This window comes from Schistocerca cancellata, chromosome 5, assembly GCF_023864275.1.
Source record: "Schistocerca cancellata isolate TAMUIC-IGC-003103 chromosome 5, iqSchCanc2.1, whole genome shotgun sequence".
Lineage (NCBI taxonomy): Eukaryota > Metazoa > Arthropoda > Insecta > Orthoptera > Acrididae > Schistocerca > Schistocerca cancellata.
The window spans coordinates 551054442-551076774 of NC_064630.1; the positions used below are offsets into that span (position 1 = coordinate 551054442).

At 37.9% G+C, this 22333-nt stretch overlaps 1 protein-coding gene and 1 non-coding gene across 4 annotated transcripts in view; both read left to right on the plus strand.

The window, feature by feature from the left end:
- Window positions 1-22333, plus strand: part of LOC126187502 (myosin-IIIb-like) — a 267897-nt gene that overhangs the window by 182738 nt on the left and 62826 nt on the right. For all 3 annotated transcript variants that reach the window (XM_049928617.1, XM_049928620.1, XM_049928619.1), the window contains 11 exons: window positions 552-727; window positions 1162-1266; window positions 1348-1524; window positions 1706-2008; window positions 2208-2372; window positions 12427-12543; window positions 13184-13372; window positions 13452-13654; window positions 13764-13908; window positions 17611-17803; window positions 20490-20700. In XM_049928617.1, the coding sequence (XP_049784574.1) occupies window positions 552-727; window positions 1162-1266; window positions 1348-1524; window positions 1706-2008; window positions 2208-2372; window positions 12427-12543; window positions 13184-13372; window positions 13452-13654; window positions 13764-13908; window positions 17611-17803; window positions 20490-20700 (1984 nt within the window). The remainder of the gene's footprint in view (window positions 1-551; window positions 728-1161; window positions 1267-1347; window positions 1525-1705; window positions 2009-2207; window positions 2373-12426; window positions 12544-13183; window positions 13373-13451; window positions 13655-13763; window positions 13909-17610; window positions 17804-20489; window positions 20701-22333) is intronic.
- Trnat-ugu (transfer RNA threonine (anticodon UGU)) lies at window positions 16563-16636 on the plus strand. Its single transcript has one exon. It is a non-coding gene; the product is annotated as a tRNA-Thr (tRNA).

The window sequence follows — 22333 nt, forward strand, 5'->3', positions numbered from 1 at the left end:
CATGAACTTTCTATTTTGCTGGTACGCGAACAGAAGTTTAATGTGTATATTGAACAGTAGTGTTTCCACATGACCAGAAAAAGCTACCTGCATCTCCCTCAGATGTTGAGTATTTGTGACATCTCCAGTAATTCTCATCTTCCAGTAGTGGAAATTCCTCTAGTTATTTCTAAGCATAACCATACTAAAATTAAACTTTTGTACACTGCACTAACATTTGCTACCTCACACTGCTACTAACTGGCTTTTGTCATACCAGTAGCCTCCTTATACCGTAGTTTCTGGTAAACTGGACTGCTGAGGTCACATTAACTTCTGTTGAGGTGGACACCAGCACTCTGACACTAGGAGTTTCAGGAGTTCAACAGTGCCTCACTTCCCAAAGGTTATAGTTTGTGTATATCCTGGCAGAATGATCATTGTCTCCCTATAGTAATATTAAGCTGCTGCAAAGAAATCCTTCTACCAAGTGTTGATGAGTAAATCTTATGCTTTAATAGCTTTATTTGATGTGTGTTCACATGAGACAGTAACTGAAATCTTTCCTACAGGCCATCGAGTAGCAGTAAAAATTTTGGAGAATGTGCCAGATAACATTGAGGAGATTGAGGAGGAGTATCTTATTCTGAAAGACCTGAGTTTGCATCCTAATATACCCTCTTTTAATGGACTTTTTCTGAAAAGGGGCTCTACCCCAGAAGAAGATCAGCTATGGTTTGTTATGGAGGTAAAAAGATTTTATTGTATGTGCTGTTCAGTATCTATCACTTTGTTATTAAATCATGCCTAGTTTAGATGTAATTAAGCTTGTGGAGATCTGAAATTATTGAGCACAATGGAATACGTAAATTAGACATTATAGTTTGCTACAGTCAGCACAACTGTTTTTCCTTAAATTTGAAACATAAAACAGTCATATTGTCTGTCTTCTTCCCAGAAGTGACAAAAGACTTGGCTATTAAAACTGATAACTAAAACTGCTGATAAAAACAAGTGATCATATTTAAAATGTAAATTCCACCCAACAGACTTCCAAAATTTTATGTGGTTTTGTTTGTTGTTTCTTTTCACACTCAGTCCTAAATATTAATGAGCATTTAGGAAAGCTGTACAAATGTTCTTATATGCAGATGTGAATAACTCACATCATTGCATTTCCAGTTATGCACCGGTGGATCTGTAACCGACTTGGTTCAGGGCTTGAAACATCGGGGTGAGAGACTTTCTGAAGAACAGATCGCTTATATTCTGCATGAGACTGTTCAGGTTCGTTCAATACAGTATCCTCTTAACCCACAGTCGTAAATAAATCACAGTGAAATAAAGGGTGAATAATTTTATTTATAGGCTTTGATATATCTACACAGCAATCACTGCATGCATCGTGATGTTAAAGGACACAATATATTGTTGACAGAAGAAGCTCATGTGAAGCTAGTAGATTTTGGTGTATCATCACATCTTGCAGCAACTCTTGCCCGACGAAATACATCTGTCGGAACACCGTACTGGATGGCACCAGAAGTAAGTTAAATGGAATAACTTGATTGTAAATAGTTACCACATATTTTGATTTTCATACATAGGATCATTAATTATTATAATTAGATATCTAAAAGGCACTTGGTATATTACATCGCGTTAAGTACAGCAAATGAGACATTTCGTTTCATTTTCTTAAATTAACCTTTGCATTTGATTTCAGGTGATAGCTTGTGAGCAACAGCTGGACTCCTCATATGATGCACGTTGTGATGTTTGGTCTGTTGGAATCACTGCAATTGAACTAGCAGAAGGTGACCCACCACTCTCTGATTTACATCCAATGCGAGCTCTTTTCCAAATTCCTCGCATCCCACCTCCCTCTCTTGCCCGTCCTGAAGAGTATAGTCAGCAATTTTCTGACTTTCTTAGTGAATGTTTAGTCAAAGATCTAGAACAACGGCCATTTGCTAGAGAGCTGTTGGAACATCCTCTTATGAAGAAAGGAGCATTGGTTGCTGAAAAAGTGAGTTACCTCATGTTTTTCATACTGACCATTATTTTGATACAAATGTGTATTAAGCAGGAAATAAAAGTAATGTATTCACAAGAAAAAAAGCAAAATGAATGGAAAGAAATTGCCTGATTATTAAAATGTTTGGTAAGGCATATCTCAATTATCTTTGCTTGCTTCCATATTTGTTAATATTTGTTGGTTCTAAAAGGTTCGCAGGGAATTAAGAGCTGAGATTCAAAGGCAAAGAAAGGAAGGTCGCACACATAGACAACCTGAAGTCACTACAAAGCATGGAAAACTGAAATCTGATCGCAAATCAAAGCCTCAGAAAATGTATATGGATGATCTTGCTGCTCTTGATATTCTCACTGAGGTAATTTCTTGATTTGTATATTTTACTTTGCTTTAATTTGTTAAGAGTTTGTGGCTTCAAACATTTATCAGAGGTTAACTTCATTTTATCACAGATATGCGCTCATTTTTTCATTCCACAGTTATGTTCAGCTCTGAATAATGTGCACATTTTTGGTATGAAACTGCTTCAAACATACAGAAGCAATTTATTCTATTTAAGACGACACTTTTGAAAAGAGAATAGTCTAAAATTGTGTGTGTTCTCCTGTGATGAAAGAATATTTAATAACTTCAAAATGCTTTTTATTTCCATGTGAAATTTGTCATAAGTTGTTCAGTTTTATTTATGTATTGTTCGGGGGGGGGGGGGGGGGGGGGGGGAGGAGAGAGGTGGCAACACAAGTTGTTGATAGGCATGCTCTGGTGTGACACAGCTCAACTCTCATCAACTCATTACTATTATTGTACCTCTTTGATTATGACTTCTTATTTACTTGAGCATTGTCTTTTACCTTCCCACTGATGAAGCTGATTAGGTATTCTACAGCATTTTTGTCTCATCAGATCACTTAATCATAACTGAATTTTAGTGATTCAATTGTTGAAGATACAGTTATCATTAATTATATTTTCTGTCACCCTACTTCCATAATTTCATGTAAGTGATGATAAAGTTAGCCTCCAGTGGAAAATTTAAGAGTTTACATCAAATGGCTTTTTCTTATTTTTCCAAGCGCTCTGCAATCGATCTGAAAAATTCACAGTAGCCATTCATATTTCTGTATGGAGAAATATTTTCTTAATGGATTGAACCACAGTGTTCCTTTATACAGATTCAGAACTATAAACGAAACAAAAACTTGCCAATATTCTACATATTGGCGACTAGTGTCCGACTTAGGGCACTGGAAAATGATGCAGGATTTAGGCTCTCCTCAATCCAAAAAGTGATGATGCGGGGTTTGTTACACAGATACCTACAATTAAGATGCGCTTACTGCCAGGGGTCAGAGTCAGTTTAGGTGAGCAGTCAAAATTGTACATAGATTTCTGCAGCTGAAAATGTTGAATATCAGTGTGTAAAAAAAACAAGAATATCCTACAATACACTTTAGCAAAATATGTGTTGAGCAACGTGACAGATAGGAGCTATCTGGTGTGGTTCAGTAGCTGTATTTGAAAGTTGATACCTGTGTTGCAGGTTTAACAAAGCTGAATCCTGAAGGCTCTCCTTCTTGATAGGACCACCAAAACACAGTGAGTGAGTTAATGAATGACCTAGACAAAGTCTAAGTGAGTGTAAATAGAGCTATATGAGACACATTCAATGAATTTGAAAGCAAAATTTTGTCTGCAGGTCTGAAGAAGAAACCTAGAAATGATAAAAATATTAAATTCTTTCTGATATTGTTGCACTGATGAGGGTCAGTCCTTTAACCATCATATGACTGTAAAAATGACTGAACAAAAAATAACAAAAATCACTCAATACAGCCAAGGCTAATTGACATAATGAGATACTTCTGGGATTTTATGTATATTATGTGAAAGAACTTTTATATCCTTCTAGCCGCAGTTATCCATAGGTCACTGGAGCATAAGGTATTCCAAGCAAATGGAGGAAGGTGCAGTAATTCCCATTTTCAAGAAGGATCTTCAGATGCATGTACATGATTATATTAAGAAGTATGAGTCATGAGCAGTTCAAAGTGGAATCATCATATAAAACTAGTAGTGGGAAAGGCAAATGGAAGACAAAGATTGATTGGAAGAAGCCTAACGAAGAGTAATTCATTCACAATAGAGATATTTTATAAAACCTCCTTTGACCGATACTAGAGTAGTGCTCAAAATTTCGGTCGCATCCCAGAAAATATTAATAGTGGAGATAGAAATGATCCAAATGAAAATGGTATTTTTTGTTGCAGATTTGTTTTAACAACCCCAGAAGTGTCACAGATACTCATTAAAATTCAGTGGCAGTTGCTACAAGGCAGGCGTTGTGCGTAAGGTGTAGTTTATTCTAAAAATTCGGAGAGCATGGATTTGATGAAGAGTAAAGAATATATTATTTTCTTGTATGTTTACAGTAACTCATAAAATGGCTGTGACAGTAAAATCGGAGAAATTTGATCTTGTATGGAAACTGATACTTGTTCTTCTCATGCACTGTTCAGAAGTGGAATAGGAAGGGGAAAATAATAATGTCTTGTGAAGAACCCTCTACAGTACTTCATAAGATTGCATGTGGAGTATCAATATAAATGTAGTCCTGCAGATTTTTGTGTTAAAGATAAAAAGAATTCACGAGAGGCAAACTGACTGCACTTATGAAATGGGGGAGACTGTGTCCCATGACTAAAAATGGGCAAAGTAGCTATCATTACCAGATAGGTTAAACTGTTGGAATATCTGATAGCATTAAACATCAAACATTTGGAATGGTGAGGTAACTTGCTGAAATTTCAGAGGAAAGGAATAAAAGAAAAAATGTGAAGCTGTGAAAAAAGTGACCTGTCATACAGAACATCAGTAAGGTGTCCTGCTTTTGATGAGTATGTCTTTTTCTGGTTTCTGATTGATCCATCCCATCCTCTCTCAGCTTGCTACTTGTTCTAATGTGATTCCTTTTAGTCAGAAGCTGAAATGAAAATTTTTGGGTACATGTCCGTGTGTAAAACGTTTTACTGTGCACTACCCTTTCTGTTGAGTGCACCACTTTTACCATCTCCTGCAAATTGTTGTAAATATAGAACATCGTAAGTGTGTGTTTTATTTATAACTGTGAATATATTCTGTTAATATGCATATTCTCATATCTCTCTCTCTCTCTCTCTCTCTCTCTCTCTCTCTCTCTCTCTCTCTCTCTCTCTCTATCTCCCCCTCATATAAAAATCATTCACTCAGCCTCACTGCATAGTGACAAATAAAATGAATGTTTCAGTCCTACTGCATCATTCTTTACATCAGAAGAAAATTAATAATCAAAACTATAGAATCTATCTCAGCAGTAACGTACAAGGACAATATTTTGAACCTGTTATACATTTTGAATGCATCTTCTTTCCTGCTTTTATGACAAAAAAAATACTAAAGGTTTTATTGTTCTGATGTTCCATAAAAATAATTATGCTCTACAGCCTTTAAACAATAGGTGGACGACAGCTTGCAATAAAGAGCACCACAGGCTGCAATCGTAGTATCATATTTTACCTTATAACAGAGAAAACATCCACAATCTTGGATGTCTACTTTTTTTTGTCTACTTTGTCTACTAGAGCAATTTGTTGTGGTTATGAGGCAAGATGTAGTTCATCATTATAGATATATATATAACTTACCAAACGAAAGCGCTGGCAGGTCGACAGACACACAAACATACACACAAAATTCAAGCTTTCGCAACCAATGGTTGCTTCATCAGGAAAGAGGGAAGGAGAGGGAAAGACGAAATGATGTGGGTTTTAAGGGAGAGGGTAAGGAGTCATTCCAATCCTGGGAGCAGAAAGACTTACCTTAGGGGGAAAAAAGGACAGGTATGCACTCGCGCGCACACACACACCCATATCCAACCGCACATACACAGACACAAGCAGACATTTGTAAAGGCAAAGAGTTTCGGCAGAGATGTCAGTTGAGGCAGAAGTACATAGGCAAAGATGTTGTTGAAAGACAGGTTCAAATTGTTCAAATGGCTCTGAGCACTATGGGACTCAACATCTTAGGTCATAAGTCCCCTAGAACTTAGAACTACTTAAACCTAACTAACCTAAGGACATCACACACACCCATGCCAGAGGCAGGATTCGAACCTGCGACCGTAGCAGTCCCGTGGTTCCGGACTGCAGCGCCAGAACCGCTAGACCACCGCGGTCGGCGAAAGACAGGTGAGGTATGAGCGGCGGCAACTTGAAATTAGCGGAGGCTGAGGCCTGGCGGATAACGAGAAGAGAGGATATACTGAAGGGCAAGTTCCCATCTCCGGAGTTCTGACAGGTTGGTGTTAGTGGGAAGTATCCAGATAACCCGGACAGTGTAACACTGTGCCAAGATGTGCTGGCCGTGCACCACGGCATGTTTAGCCACAGAGTGATCCTCATTACCAACAAACACTGTCTGCCTGTGTCCATTCATGCGAATGGACAGTTTGTTGCTGGTCATTCCCACATAGAAAGCTTCATAGTGTAGGCAGGTCAGTTGGTAAATCACGTGGGTGCTTTCACACGTGGCTCTGCCTTTGATCGTGTACACCTTCCGGGTTACAGGACTGGAGTAGGTGGTGGTGGGAGGGTGCATGGGACAGGTTTTACACCAGGGGCAGTTACAAAGGTAGGAGCCAGAGGGTAGGGAAGGTGGTTTGGGGATTTCATAGGGATGAACTAAGAGATTACGAAGGTTAGGTGGATGGCGGAAAGACACTCTTGATGGAGTGGGGAGGATTTCATGAAGCATGGATCTCATTTCAGGGCAGGATTTGAGGAAGTCATATCCCTGCTGGAGAGCCACATTCAGAGTCTGATCCAGTCCCAGAAAGTATCCTGTCACAAGTGGGGCACTTTTGTGGTTCTTCTGTGGGAGGTTCTGGGCTTGAGGGGATGAGGAAGTGGCTCTGGTTATTTGCTTCTGTACCAGGTCGGGAGGGTAGTTGCGGGATGCGAAAGCTGTTTTCAGATTGTTGGTGTAATGGTTCAGGGATTCCAGACTGGAGCAGATTCGTTTGCCACGAAGACCTAGGCTGTAGGGAAGGGACCGTTTGATGTGGAATGGGTGGCAGCTGTCATAATGGAGGTACTGTTGCTTGTTGGTGGATTTGATGTGGACGGACATGTGAAGCTAGCCATTGGACAGATGGAGGTCAACATCAAGGAAAGTGGCATGGGATTTGGAGTAGGACCAGGTGAATCTGATGAAACCAAAGGAGTTGAGGTTGGAGAGGAAATTCTGGAGTTCTTCTTCACTGTGAGTCCAGATCATGAAGATGTCATCAATAAATCTGTACCAAACTTTGGGTTGGCAGGCCTGGGTAACCAAGAAGGCTTCCTCTAAGCGACCCATGAATAGGTTGGCGTATGAGGGGGCCATCCTGGTACCCATGGCTGTTCCCTTTAATTGTTGGTATGTCTGGCCTTCAAAAGTGAAGAAGTTGTGGGTCAGGATGAAGCTGGCTAAGGTAATGAGGAAAGACGTTTTAGGTAGGGTGGCAGGTGATCGGCATGAAAGGAAGTGCTCCATCGCAGCGAGGCCCTGGACGTGTGGAATATTTGTGTATAAGGAAGTGGCATCAATGGTTACAAGGATGGTTTCCTGGGGTAACAGATTGGGTAAGGATTCCAGGCGTTCGAGAAAGTGGTTGTTGTCTTTGATGAAGGATGGGAGACTGCATGTAATGGGTTGAAGGTGTTGATCTATATAGGCAGAGATACGTTCTGTGGGGGCTTGGTAACCAGCTACAATGGGCCGGCCGGGATGATTGGGTTTGTGAATTTTAGGAAGAAGGTAGGGGTGCGGGGTGTCGGTGGGGTCAGGAGGTTGATGGAGTCAGGTGAAAGGTTTTGTAGGGGGCCTAAGGTTCTGAGGATTCCTTGAAGCTCCGCCTGGACATCAAGAATGGGATTACCTTGGCAAACTTTGTATGTGGTGTTGTCTGAAAGCTGACGCAGTCCCTCAGCCACATACTTCCGACAATCAAGTACCACGGTCGTGGAACCCTTGTCCGCCGGAAGAATGATGATGGATCGGTCAGCCTTCAGATCACGGATAGCCTGGGCTTCAGCAGTGGTGATGTTGGGAGTAGGATTATGGTTTTTTAAGAAGGATTGAGAGGCAAGGCTGGAAGTGAGAAAATCCTGGAAGGTTTGGAGAGGGTGATTTTGAGGAAGAGGAGGTGGGTCCCGCTGTGACGGAGGACAGAACTGTTCCAGGCAGGGTTCAATTTGGATGGTCTCTTGGGGATTTGGATCATTAGGAGTAGGATTAGGATCATTTTTCTTCGTGGCAAAGTGATATTTCCAGCAGAGAGTACGAGTGTAGGACAGTAAATCTTTGACAAGGGCTGTTTGGTTGAATCTGGGAGTGGGGCTGGAGGTGAGGCCTTTTTTTCCCACGTGGAATGTTTCCCTCTATTATATCCATAGATTATATTTATATTTTTTCTTTTTAGAGCTTTACTTGTGCTCCCCTTACATTTAATTTTCTTTCATAAATAACAACTCATTATTGTTTACAATAATATTTTAACTAAACTTTTGCTGCTATAAAAGTCATCACTGTTTACAAAGGCAAGTAATTGTTGTGTTGTTCTTTATATCTGTCACAATTTTGATTTGTTCCAGTTTCTGAAAAGAAAGTTTATTGAATGAGGACACCCTTCCCCCCCATTTCCTTGGATCCTGCCAATCTCTATCCCTCCATTATCTTATCACACAATATTTCATTGAATGGGAGTTGTTAAAGACAGAATATCCCTTAATTGGGCAGAAAGGATTATAAATGAAAACCACACCTTTGTATGTTGCAGCAGTTTTATTAACAACTGAGAAGTTAATTTTTCAGATTTCAAAACTAACTGGGAATATTTTTCATATGAGATTTTCTTTTTACTTTTCGTAGGTCCTCATCTAATGATTAAAGAAATAGCTTGCCTGTGTTTGAATGAAAGTAGATATGACACAGTGAAAGTATAATCAAATACTTGTGAAATTCACACCTCCCTTGTAATATGTGAAGCTGTGGACCCAATGAATATGCACAAAAGAAAAGAAGCCTTCATTTGTATAGAGAATGCATGCTTCTCCAGCACGAAGAATTCACTTTTGTTAGGGAACGAGGTAAATGGGAAAAGCTAGTTAATTTCTGTTATAATGGTTAGACAGATACAGTTAGGTAAAGTGTATGTTGTAGGAGCTTGAAAGTAACATTCTAGGTAGGTTTACTTCATTGTCGCTTGCTGTGAGGATCATGAAAATTTGCATTCCCCCAACATTAAGTTATAAACAGTGACTGAGAAAACAATTTGCAGTTTGGCTTTAATATAAAGTGCTGAATGGCAGTTACACATTTAAGAAGCACAGATTACTCTTGTCTTATACTTAACTAAACTCATCTGAAGTTAGTGAAGACAGAAACTCATCTCAAGTAAGTGAAGCTTTTACGGAAGCCTTCTTAAAGGCTAGCCAAATCCAAATTTTGTACCCCCCCCCCTCTCTCTCTCTCTCTCCCCCCCCCCCCCTCTCTCTCTCTCATCTTGATGGTGATCTAATACAAGAACATCTAAACTAATTTTTGTGCTGAATCAAACAATAGAAAACCAAGGACAGAATAACAGCATTATTCTGAAATGGGTAGGTTGCTACTTACCATATAGGGATGTTGAGTCGTAGACAGAAATGACAAAAAGCCTGCTATAAATGTGAGCTTTCAGTCAAATGGCTTTCCTCTCATGAAGTAAGGCCTTTTGGCCAAAAGCTCTCATTAATAGTAGCAGTCTTTTTGTTGTGCCTGTCTGCAACTCAACTTCTCCTCTGTATCTCTATATGGTGAATAGCAATCTGTCCTTTTCATAATATTTATCCTTGAGCTGATGAAACGTTTGTTCACCACGTCATGCCAAGAAGTAAGTGGCAACGAAAGCGGTGAGTGGGAACCAGTGGCCCTGCAGCAAAAAAATATGAAGGTGATGTCAGTTACTGAAAAAGATATGGATTCCTTTGATGCAAAAGGGATTCTGCAGAGGGTAAAATAATAACTGATGAAAACTTTGCAACACTTCTGAATCAACTGAATGAAAAATACATGAAAAAAGGTTGAAATTTCAAAAGAAATTAATCATCTCTCAGAACTACATTTCTGCCCATGGAGGTGTTTTGGAATAGGAAATGGCATTGGTAGTGAGTGAAGTAGTACAGTTGCTATAACACAGGCTTCTTTTTCAACAGTATTGGGTTTCAGAATTATATATGGTTGTTGTAACTTAAATTTAGATTACCTGTGGTTTCCCCAAAATGATTGGTTGGATCCTCAAGCAGGCCACAATTATTTCCATCCTCTGTACCATTATTTCACCTCTAAGAACTCAGACAGACGTTAACCTTCCTCTTTGCTTTTTTGATCACACACAGTATTCATTATTTTATGTTGCAAAGAAATAGCTCAAATATTCCTTTGGCTATTCCCCTTTCACTCTGATAGATGTCACTAATTAGTTTCAGCCAGAGGAGAACATGTTGATTCTCCATGTTATTGTAGTAGAATAATTAAACAGACAAGAAACTTATTTTGTACATTAATGGAAATTCCTGGGTGGAGTGATATGTAAAATAAGGGAAAGGCAACCACTCGTTATAACAGAATGTTGCATATGCACACATAACAGGATAGTTTGAGGCAGGAGTGGGAAATGCAGATAGCTCAGCAGCTGCACAAGAAAAAGAAAGCAGTTCGAGAAAAGGAACCAGAGCTTGAAAGTTAGTGAGCACCATTTTCTGTTAGTGCTATTGGTGAGTTGTTGCCTTTTTCCTTATTTTGCGCATTGTTAGTCCTTCAAGGATGTAAAGTATGCAAAGTAAATACAAAGAAGAGATTGGTAGGCAGTAATTCTGATTTTGTTTGAGATGTTTCTTTATAATTTGTTGCAAGAAGCACCCAATAGATAGTCTTATTGTTCAATTGCAAATTAGTGTGGTTGTATGTTTGGGTGTACTAATTAGAAACTGTTCAGAATGTTGACCATTGAGGTGGATTAGCAGGGCATTTTGGACATGAGATATCATGAGTCTGGGAGTGGCTGTATCATTTTATACAGTTGCACAGTTGCTTTTTCTGTAAGAAAGATTGGTGCCATACACATGACTTACCATCTTCTAACTCCATTTCTGTTTCCAGGCATTTACTGCAGTCACAGTCTCTCTCTCTCTCTCTCTCTCTCTCTCTTCTCTCTCTCTCTCTGCTGAGTACCATTCTTTTATTTTAATGTTAAGGCATTGTCCCTGATTCTCTGAAATTTAGATTCTCTGAATTGAACTAATGCTATGGTAACCATCATGAGCTATGTTATAATCTCTATTCATCCACCACACACAGAAATTTCTTAACTACCAGTCTACATGGTGTCTTCGGATTCTTCATACTCTCATCATTGTTGTTCTTGTGTCTGACCAATTTACTGCCTACTTTTATGTGCAATACTGTATAATGTTTTCAGATCAAAAACATTGAAGAAAGCATTCCATATATTTAACTTTCTGTTACTTTCTCAGTTCAAATATGGATTGCCATAACACTAATGGCAATAGTGAAAGGTATCGGTGCAGAGAGATTTCATTCATTATAGAACTGCAATGACTTGTTGTTTCGTTTAATATTCTGCACACTGAATTTACATTACAGGAGATTTAACAGCAAGATCCCAGAAGGCAAGGAATATATGAAGAGGGAGGGGGAATGTTGATTTTTAGATTTCTGCTACACACTATGTTGGAGGGAACCATGAACTACATGGTGAAATTTATCATTGCATTTGAGAGACTGAGGGAGGTCTTCAATAGAATATGCATGCAAACAACTGTTTAATGTGATTTTGTAATGATCCAATAGAAATAGCTTTACAAATTTAAAAACAAGCAGAATATTTTTTAAAGCAAGAGATTTCTACTTTTATTGAAACTGCTTGGTATTTCAAATACTATTAAAATTTAAAAAAAGGGGGGGGGATAATTTTACAACTAAATATATGGCTCCTTGGAGTATATGTACCCCTATAATCTAATTCTTCTACAAACAATTCATTATTTAATAACAACATTTAGCAGTTGACAGGCACATAGAGCACAAATCAGTTTCTTTTTTGTGTATCAGCTGCTAAACTCTTCCACTACATGAAGAGTGATTATCTTTAATTTGTTCCATTGATTGTATTCCACCTGGGATTATCCATTAGTGTATTAATTTCATTCATAAATGGAAAAATTTTAAAATCTGAACACAGAAATTTTGTTTTAGTTTGGCTGCTTGTATATCATAGTGCTGATCCTTATGTTGAGGTTTAGAATATCTAAAGGTCTCGGTTTGTTTTTCAGGATGGCATTGTAGAGCAATTACAAAGAAGATATGAACAATTTCAAATATACACTTACATAGGTGACATTTTAGTTGCTGTTAATCCATTCAAGGACCTAGGACTTTATTCTGACCAGGTATGTTAATTTCTTTAAAGGACTTTAAATGGACGTACAAGAATGTAAAGGCAAAAATCAAACAAGCATAAAGGCATTTTTTAATTGTGATACAGTTGAATAATCTGGTTTGTAAAATAACTGACAGCTTTCAAACTGTTCTATGCTCTTAGATATGAGAGAAATATGGTCTTCTGAAAGCTGCAGTTCACCAGAAGCTGACTCTTGATTCTGTATCTTTAAATACCAGTCATGTGGCGGCATTTTATCAGTATGATGCTGCATCTAGGAACTTGACTAAACAGAGCTGAATTCTAATTCTTCTGATCTATTAAGACTTCTTTTTATGCAGAGTATAATTTTTGATTGTGTCAGTAATTATGAAGGGCACTTACATGAAGGGGACATTTATGAGACCCAGTTCTGGAGAAACAAATTTATTTCTAGATACAAAATTAGGAACATTATTTCAGTACCTTCATCTGTGCAGCACAATAATGCAAAACCGTTAAACGAGTGTACTTCATTGTAAGGTATAATGTCATTACAAGTCCTTCCTGCGGTCTATCATTGAAAGGGTGGCAGATAAAAAAATAGTGTTTATTGTCATGATGCAACAAATAACTCACCTGTTTATTAATTGGATATTTAATCTAAATAGGAGCAGAGAAGATACAAAGGACAAGCTCGGTCAGACAACCCACCACACATTTTTGCTGTTGCTGATGCAGCGTATCAAGCATTAATGCATCAACGCCAGAATCAGGCAATTGTAATAAGTGGTGAAAGTGGTGCAGGGAAAACAGAAAGTGCTAACTTACTTCTCAAGCAATTAGTGTATTTAGGAAAAGTAAGTAGTTTTTTTAACTTATTCTATAACTATTACAAATGTTTAAATGTATAACAGATTAAGAGTATCCAAAATTCAGGCTCCTAATCGGAATTTGGAAGAGCGTATTCTTCAAGTGAATCCCATAATGGAGGCATTTGGAAATGCTCAGACAGGGATCAATGCAAATTCCTCCAGATTTGGGAAGTACCTGGATTTGACAATGACGAAATCTGGCAAGGTTACAGGAGCGAGAATAGCAGTTTATTTACTGGAGCAGTCGCGTGTTTGCCAGCATGCACAGTAAGTATTGGGCTACATCAGATGACCTGATAAAAGAACTGAATATAATTTTCCTTTGGACTCCTTCTTAACCATTTTTGTGTTTTTTTTTTTTTTTTTTTTTTTTTAGGGGAGAACGTAACTTCCATATATTTTACTACATGTATGATGGTCTAGAACATGAAGGTCGACTCTCGGAGTTTCATTTGGATCCAGTTCTAAGGATACATCATAAATACCTTGGAGGCGACCTGCAAGATCCAGAAACTAAGAAGGTATGACTGAAGATGAAGAGAGAATACAGTGTATGAATTTATGATCTACTACTACCTTTAGAAAATATTTTATTGATTTGCTTTTTCTGGTCTCAGTATAATTATACTGTAAAGAATGGGCATAAGCACTTCGCCCTTCAGAAATTCCAAAGTGTTACATGAGGACCATTACACACTGAAAAACAAAAAAAATTCCAATGTTTTTAGATGCAAATAACAAAAACTGTGTTATTCTTAATTTTTGTTCCAGTTTTACTACATGTCCTAGAAATGGGTTCTATTTTGACATGTATCACTTATGGGAACCATATTTATTTCAGTCTTTGCTTTCCATTGGTTATGAATTTATTGTGCTGTGATACTACATTATGAAGCAAAAGGCACTGTGAAAAAAAATATTAAAAAATTGAGATATATAAGGTCTATATTTGTTTTGTGCTCAAGGAATTACTGTTGTGAAGGAGAGAGTTTTCCTCTTACATATTAGTTCATTACAGATGTTTTATTAACATAAATAAAATCTTCTGAGTCTTCCAACTGTGTAAAGTAGTCTTACATTCATAAGATTTTGGTCTGGATGCATGCAATGATTTAGTTGGGAGGAGTGTCATAAAGCCATTGTACCCTCTCCTGAGGCAAACTGGCCCACAACTGTTGTACGAGGCATGTTTTTTAAGTAGCCTAAGTACCGTTTTGCCACACCGCGGCCGCAGCGCTGTGGCCGGCGTTCTGCGAATGTGCACTGGGTGCCTACATCTGTTGTCTATGCACTGACACCATTACAGTCTGATTCTACCTTGTTTACGCTGTGTACTGAGTGTTTAAGATGCCTCCGATAATCGTGAGTGCCACTGACTGTGAAGTACGGACTGTTAAAAGATTTCTTAGTGTTAAAGGCCTAAAAGTGATCGATATTCATCGTGAGATCTGTGCAGTTTATGGAGAAAACATTATGAGTGATGGAATGGTAAGAAAGTGGGGTGAGAGCATTTAAAGATGGCCACACAAATGTGCATGATGAACAATGGAGTGGGCGTCCTTCGGTTGTTAATGAAAATTTGGTGCCGGAAATGGACAATAAGGTGAGAGCAAACAGACGCTTTATGATTTCCTCCTTGCAGGATGACATTCCTAATGTTTCTCATAGTGTTTTGTGTGGCATTGTGACCGAGCACTTGAATTACCAAAAATTATGCTCACGTTTGGCACCAAAAACGTTGACCGATGTGCACAAAACCAAACGTTTAGACAGACTTTCCTTGAGTGGTTCCACAATGATGGTGAAGATTTCTTAAGCGAAATTGTTATGGGTGATGAAACATGGGTGGCCTATGTCACATCAGAATCAAAGCAACAGTCCATGGAATGGCAGGATTCAGATTCACCCAGAAACGTGAAGTTTAAGCAAACAATTTCTGCCCAGAAAATCATGTGCACAGGTTTTTGGGACAGAAAAGGAGTATTACTTGTGGAATTTCTGCCTCGTAATGAGACAATCAATGCAGCAGCTTACTGTAAGACATTGCACAATTCAGAACAAAAGACGTGGCAAGTTGAGCAAGGGCATCGTTTTGCTGCAAAACAATGGCCATCCGCATGTGGCGAATCAGACCAAAGATCTCATCACATCTTTTCGATGGGAAACTTGAGATCATCCTCCATACAGTCCCGATCTTGCACCCAGTGACTACCATCTGTTCCTGCACTTGAAGAAACACCTGGGCAGTCAGCGTCTTCAAGACGATGAAATCAAAACAGTGGTGATGCAGAGGTTAACAAGTCAGGCGGCAGACTTCTATGAGGAGGGTATTCAAAACTTGGTACAACGTTATGACAAGTTCCTCAATATTGATGGAAATTATGTAGAAAAGTAGATTAAGGTACAGGCTTTCATGTAAAAATAAAATTATTGAGATATCTTAGCACATCTTTTTTTAAATTTCAAAACAGTACTTACTTAAAAAAACACACCTCGTAACTGGTCCTTGACATCCTGGATACTGGCACTCGGACAGAGTTGACAGTCAAGCTGGTCCTGCATGCTCTGTTGGGGGCAGATCTGGGGATCTTGTTTGCTATGAGAGTACTTCAGTACCGCACAGGCAGATGTGTGTAAAAGCATGTTATGTTAAAAATGACACTATGAGAGGCAACACATGAGGATGTAGGATGTTTGTGACATATCACTGTGCCATCAAGAGTTACCTCAGTCACTACCAGCCATGACCTAAGTCGTAACTGATAGCTGCCCACAAAACCCTGCTGGCCTCTCCAAAACAAGGAAAGAATTGACCTTTCCCCAGGTCACCACCAGCCGTGCTGACAAGTATCAGTATGAATATGCAGCTCTTGGAGAATGAAATTACAGTGAAATCCAGACCTTTGTAGCTCTACAGGTGTTGATAAATATCAAAGGGGACAGTTGAAAATGTGTGCTCCGACCAGGACTTGAATGCAGGATCTCTTGCTTACAAGACAGAAGCTCTATCTACTCATTTGCTCAAACTCTTGGTAGATACATTGTATGTTGCTGCGAGTAATCAGTATAGGGGACAGGAGCACTACAAATGTAGTGTTTGGACAATAAGTTGGAAATGTGGGTCTCACAGGGAGCACTCCAGAGATAAGTCCGTGCAGTCACACTATCCTCTGTGTCCTCGATGGCTCAGTCGGATAGAGCATCTGCCATGTAAGCAGGAGATCCCAGGTTCGAGTCCCGGTCGGGGCACACAGTTTCAGCTGTCCCCATTGATATTTATCAGTGTCTGTAAGCAGCTACAGAGGTCTGGATTTCACTGTAATTTCATTGCTCAAAAGTTTTCATCCAGGGTGGCACATAACTGTGACTCATTGCTCATTGCAGTGCAACACCATTCATCAGCACTCCTTGCTTCTTTATCATGGTGCCACTCCAAACACAGCCATCTGTGGTGCGATGTTAACGGCAGCCTATACATGTGACAGTAATTCCCTAGTCCATGTACTGCTAATCTCTGATCAGTGGTGCAGGATAATACAGACTGTCGCTTATACTCCATCCTTGACTGACTAAGTAAATGAAAGGCAGTGAAAAATTTGACCACTTCCTTTCCATTACATTTTGGAATTACTAAAAAAAATCTGTATGCATTGTACAGAAGTTAAGAAGAAAGTCAGCTACAAGTAATAACCCGCAAAATGAAACTGTATGGTGATAGTATCAAGTATATACTTATAACACTGTAAAATAGTTTTAATAGAGAAATAAATTCAAGGAAAACAGTTGCAAAGTCAAATCTCATTACTACTGGAACATTGTCATTATCCTACTTGCTTGTGTAAGTATCTAATTCCAGTGAAAATTAACTGACCCTTGTGCTTCTTAACCAATCATTACAGTAAAATCAAAACATGCTTTTTCTGTCCCAGCATTAATTACTATTGTTCAGAAATGTACTTTGTAAAGTTATATCTGTTGGGACTAAAACTGCAATGTTCAACTGTCATGTTGTGCACTACATCATTGTATTAACTTATAATGTATCATTTGTACAAACATTGTATGAAAGAGACAAAGGAATGAATAAAAATTAAATGAAGCTGACCATAATATATATATATATATATATATATATATATATATATTATTTTTTTTTTTTTTTTTTTTTTTTTTTTTTCAAATAGTATAATGTATGTTAGGTGACACATTAATATCTGTTTCAGACTAATGTAAGCAGATTCCATCAAGTGAAGGAAGGATTTAGGCTTCTTGGTTTTCGTGAAGAAGAAGTTGACACTATTTATAGGATTATAGCTGCAGTTCTCCATTTGGGTGATGTGGAATTCGGGGAAGTTATTAGTCAGGACAACACTGACAATAAAAGCAGGGTGATAGACCTGGCACCGCTGCATAGAGGTATACAATGAAATATGTTATATCTTAAAATTTAATAAACACATACATATTTCCTTTTATATATGTGTACGTCATTGAACAATAGTCAAAAAATGTTGGTTACAATTTAATTTCATGAAGTATTCATTATCATTAAGCTGGTTGTTCAAGTAATGAACAATGAAGTGATTGCACAGAATAACTAGTTTCAACCACAAATTTAAGTCTGAGACACCCTTCCTATTGCCATCTTCTCATCTCTGGTGACACAGATAATTATACTTTTATTTATGTTGCTTGTGATTTTTAAATTGAAACTATAAAAGTTTACAAGGGATATTCATAAAGTTTTCATTAACACTCAAAAAAAAGTTACAAATCGATAATTTGTGGATGGTTTGTCTAAAGGTACATATCTGCAGTTCTGGTACACATTGAAGTCCCTGCACTATAGTGTTGTACCTTGATACCATAGGGGAAAAAATGCATCCCATTGAAAACTGAAGACAGGCTGGACCATTTTCTTTTTGACTCCTTTAACAGAATCTATAACTTTATTTTTCATACAAAACCTTAGTGTTCCAGTGTTTCACACAAATCCTGTCATTCATTCCTCCAGTAAGAAGATACTTGTTCTAGCTAAGTTTTGACAAAATTAACTCAAAAGGAAACTGTAAATAAATCATGTATTTCAGATGTTAAACTTTTTCTGATATCAGAAGCAACTAAGTGAAGGACTGAAAGAAAGATTAAGACTATGTATAAAAATGATTACCTATTTAGTTGAGAGGCTTTAATTGACTTCTCTCATTCTGAATATTTAAAGCAGCTTCTCCATCAAGAGAAGAAAGCTGTATAAATGTTTGACAGAAGCAAGTTATTGTAATCAACTACATACTCTGTTTTTTCTTACTGAAAGTGGCAAGAAAAATAGAAGCACCACTAAGAATAACACTTGACATAGTGAAGAGAGACTCAGATAGTGCCTGATGTTACACACAGGTCTGAAAGTACAGCTCCAAATGAAGCTAGAAAATATACAGTAGCACTCATAAGGAATAATGTAGGATTAGCATGAACTGAGATTTGATGAACCATGCTCTGTGGTTGCTACGTGCTGGCACAAGCACCCTTAATTACTATAATCTAAAAGTATAAAATCACCACCTGTGTATCTCATAGGGTGCAGTGGTCAACTTGTGCATATAAAAATGTCAGAACACTGGTTATGTTGGACACTATGGACCGGCAGTAAACCCGTGGACTGTTCGAGCACTGGTTATGTTGTTTGGAGAGCATAGAAATGTAGAGGTTTGAGCTCCTGACACAGCGGCAACAGTGTGGAGTCCACAAATAATACTAATGGGCCTTGCGCCAGTAGAGGACTCTGTAAATAACATTGATCAGCCATCCCTCTAGCACACTACATTTACGAAATTGTTACTGCAACAAGCTAGAAGCAGTTTATCTGTTTATATGAAGCTCTAGCAGCATGTCACCAACAATTTGGCAATAAAGGACCCTGTTGTTACATTGGACTTCTGTTGATTACTACTGGACTGTTATTCCCTAGTTTATGATGACTTTGACTCTTTATTCTGGCTGTGAATTAGTTTGTGTTCTTTCATTCATCCATCCAAGCATTTTTCTTACATTGCTTGTTCATGACAACCAAAGCATGAACCAGAACATCACATAGCAATGTTCTAGTTTCTGCTGCAGGGGCACATGCTACTTGAGCACCACATCATTGTGAGACATTGTTAAGGAATCATTGTTGTTCCTATAACAAAATATTTTGTTGTGAATGCATCTCTGTGAAAGTTGTAATGATACTTGTGTTGTTTAAATATTAGCCTCATATTTGAAATTGTTTTGTAAATCATTGTAGCACATAACAACTGTACATCACGCTGTAAGCTTATGGTTTTGGTCACGCTGTAAGCTTATGGTTTTGGTCTTTCTGTTAGTGAAATGTTCAATTTTATGAACTTAAAAAAAAGTGATTTATTACTGTAATAGTGCTTTCTTTCAATACTGTTCATATCAAATGCACCGTACAGTAGAAGGGGTATGTTGGCTACTGAAAAATATGTTTGAGGAACCACACTGTTAAAACTTAATGAAAAAGGAAGAAGAAGAAGAAGAAGATGGTGGTGATTATGAAATATCCTGAATAGTCTGCACTTTAAGGCTTGGGCCACATACAATTTCCAAGACAGCCTGGAGTGGCACGAGACAGCAACTATTTTTTGCTCCACATTGAGAAATATATTAATGGTGAAGAGACTTGTAAAGACCAGGATGACCAATAAAAGTTAACCAAAGGCAAGAAAATAAAATAAGTAACCATGGGGAACTGGAAGGAGTAAACAGATAACAAAATTCAGTCTCCTATTTGCTAGAGGCTTACAGAATATCTGAACAAACCTGTGATAAGTTGATTCAAAAAGATAATTAATAATTTGAATGTAATAGCTACAGCAGAAATGATTAGGATTAGTGCTAGATCAATTACCTAATGTTGTTGACCTAAATGTTGAATATCCTGGTGTATTCTGTATTTTGTTCCTTGCAGATTGTTGCAAGAGTAGCATCCATCTCTTGTCCACACTATATATGAGCTTAAAGAGGTGGTTGGAGTGATAAAGTCACATTTATGTCTACACTTGCCTGGAAGAGTAATTCTATTTTGCTCTGTTTCTAGTTTCTCGTCTCCTTGGCTTAGAACCAAGTGATCTGCTTGAATCTCTTACATCAAACAGTGTTGTAACACGTGGGGAAACAATAACCCGCAACAACACTGTTAAGGAGGCTTATGCTGCAAGAGATGCGATGGCAAAGGGATTGTATGGCCGCCTGTTTGACTGGATGGTCAATCAAATAAATTGTTTACTGATGTTCAACAGAGCAAACTGGTGAGCTGTATTTTTTATTGTTCTACAATACTATACTTCGAATTGCAAATTCTACTTAGTCAGATAAAATAATTCAACTTGATGAGTGCCATCTGGACTAGCATCAGTAACAAAGGCTATAAATAAGTCTAAAATTCTTTTGACTACAGTCATTCTTGAGAAGCCAAGGAATGGCGTAGAAAATGGCAGAGTTATTGGCCGGGGGGGGGGGGGGGGGCAGGGGGAGGAAGAAGGAGGAATCATTAGTGGAGCCCCTGATGCCCTGTCTGTAATAAAATCATTAGAAACAAGAATGTTACTTCTGTTTCTGTTCCCACACTTTCTTGTAGAAGCCCTCGCCAACAAATGTGAGTAGTTCATTCTTCTATGTTCATTTCTAATCTTTTTTTATACAGCATTTTCTCTCTTTGTTTTCTTTAGCTTCTAGTTTCTATTAAAAGCTTTTTTTTATTTATGAAAGATTGTATTTGGTGTTCATTGTTTCTTATGTTATTATTCTTTCCTCAGTCTTCCTTTTTCTACACAAAAATCTTTCACATATGCCAGTAATCTAGACAATTTACATTGAGAGCTTCTATGCATATATATATGCTGGACAGGTGGTATAATTTTAAACACCTTAATGTATAAAAGCTGTTGATGGAAGGGGAAAAAGAAAGTGTTTAGTTTAACTAAATACAGTCGGGCAACAGTTTTGAACCACACCTTTCATATACCAGTTAAATAATGCTAATCTCCACAAAGCAAGGAGCAGTGCATCATGGTCCAAATAACCAGTCTGAAATGCAGAACCTGTCCACCAATAATCCTGACCTGGAGAAAATCGACATCTTTGTTATGAACTAGAAGATCTAGTCACAAGGTTTTTGTGTCCAAAAATAATAATACAGTAAAACTGGATCTTCATTGTATTAAACTTAGTAGAAAGACTTCCCACAAAGATATCACTATAACAGCAGTAAAAAAGATTTGTGTGTCTAGTATATTTGGAACAAACAGATTTTGGCATCCAGGGACTTTTGCCACATAATGTACTTCCACATATAACTATCCTCCCCAACCTCATCCGTTTTGTTTGACATATTGTAACTAATGGGACTGAAATGAACGTACTGGCTGTATTCAAGAAGTAGCATCTTCATATTGGGTATTGATGCAGAGATAGTGTGTTTGCATTTTTCTGTTTATAGCATATTGAACCTAAACCTGTATGTAGCCAAAGTGGACATACCTACCAGTATACAGGCATATAGGGCAAGGCAACTGAGGCAGGCCACCCAAAATATATCCAGAATGAGTAATTTATACTGGACAAAGTGTTGAATTTTCTAGTGTGAACAAGCAGTGTTTAATGTTTGTAGCTCACAAAATTGTGACACCAACATTCTCATCCTTCTCCTTCCCCATTTTTTCAATATTCTGTTAGTGCTTGAAGGGACACAGACATATTAAAAACTTAAATACCAGTATCAATGTCCCACAGTAACATTTATTTTGCAGTTCATTATGAACAGGTTTTCAGCTTTCTAGATCATCTTCAAATAACGTAAGACTAAACAGACAGTCCACACATCAGCAAGAGTTTACAGCTATACATCACATTCACTATAATAAAAAAAGACATTAATTCAGA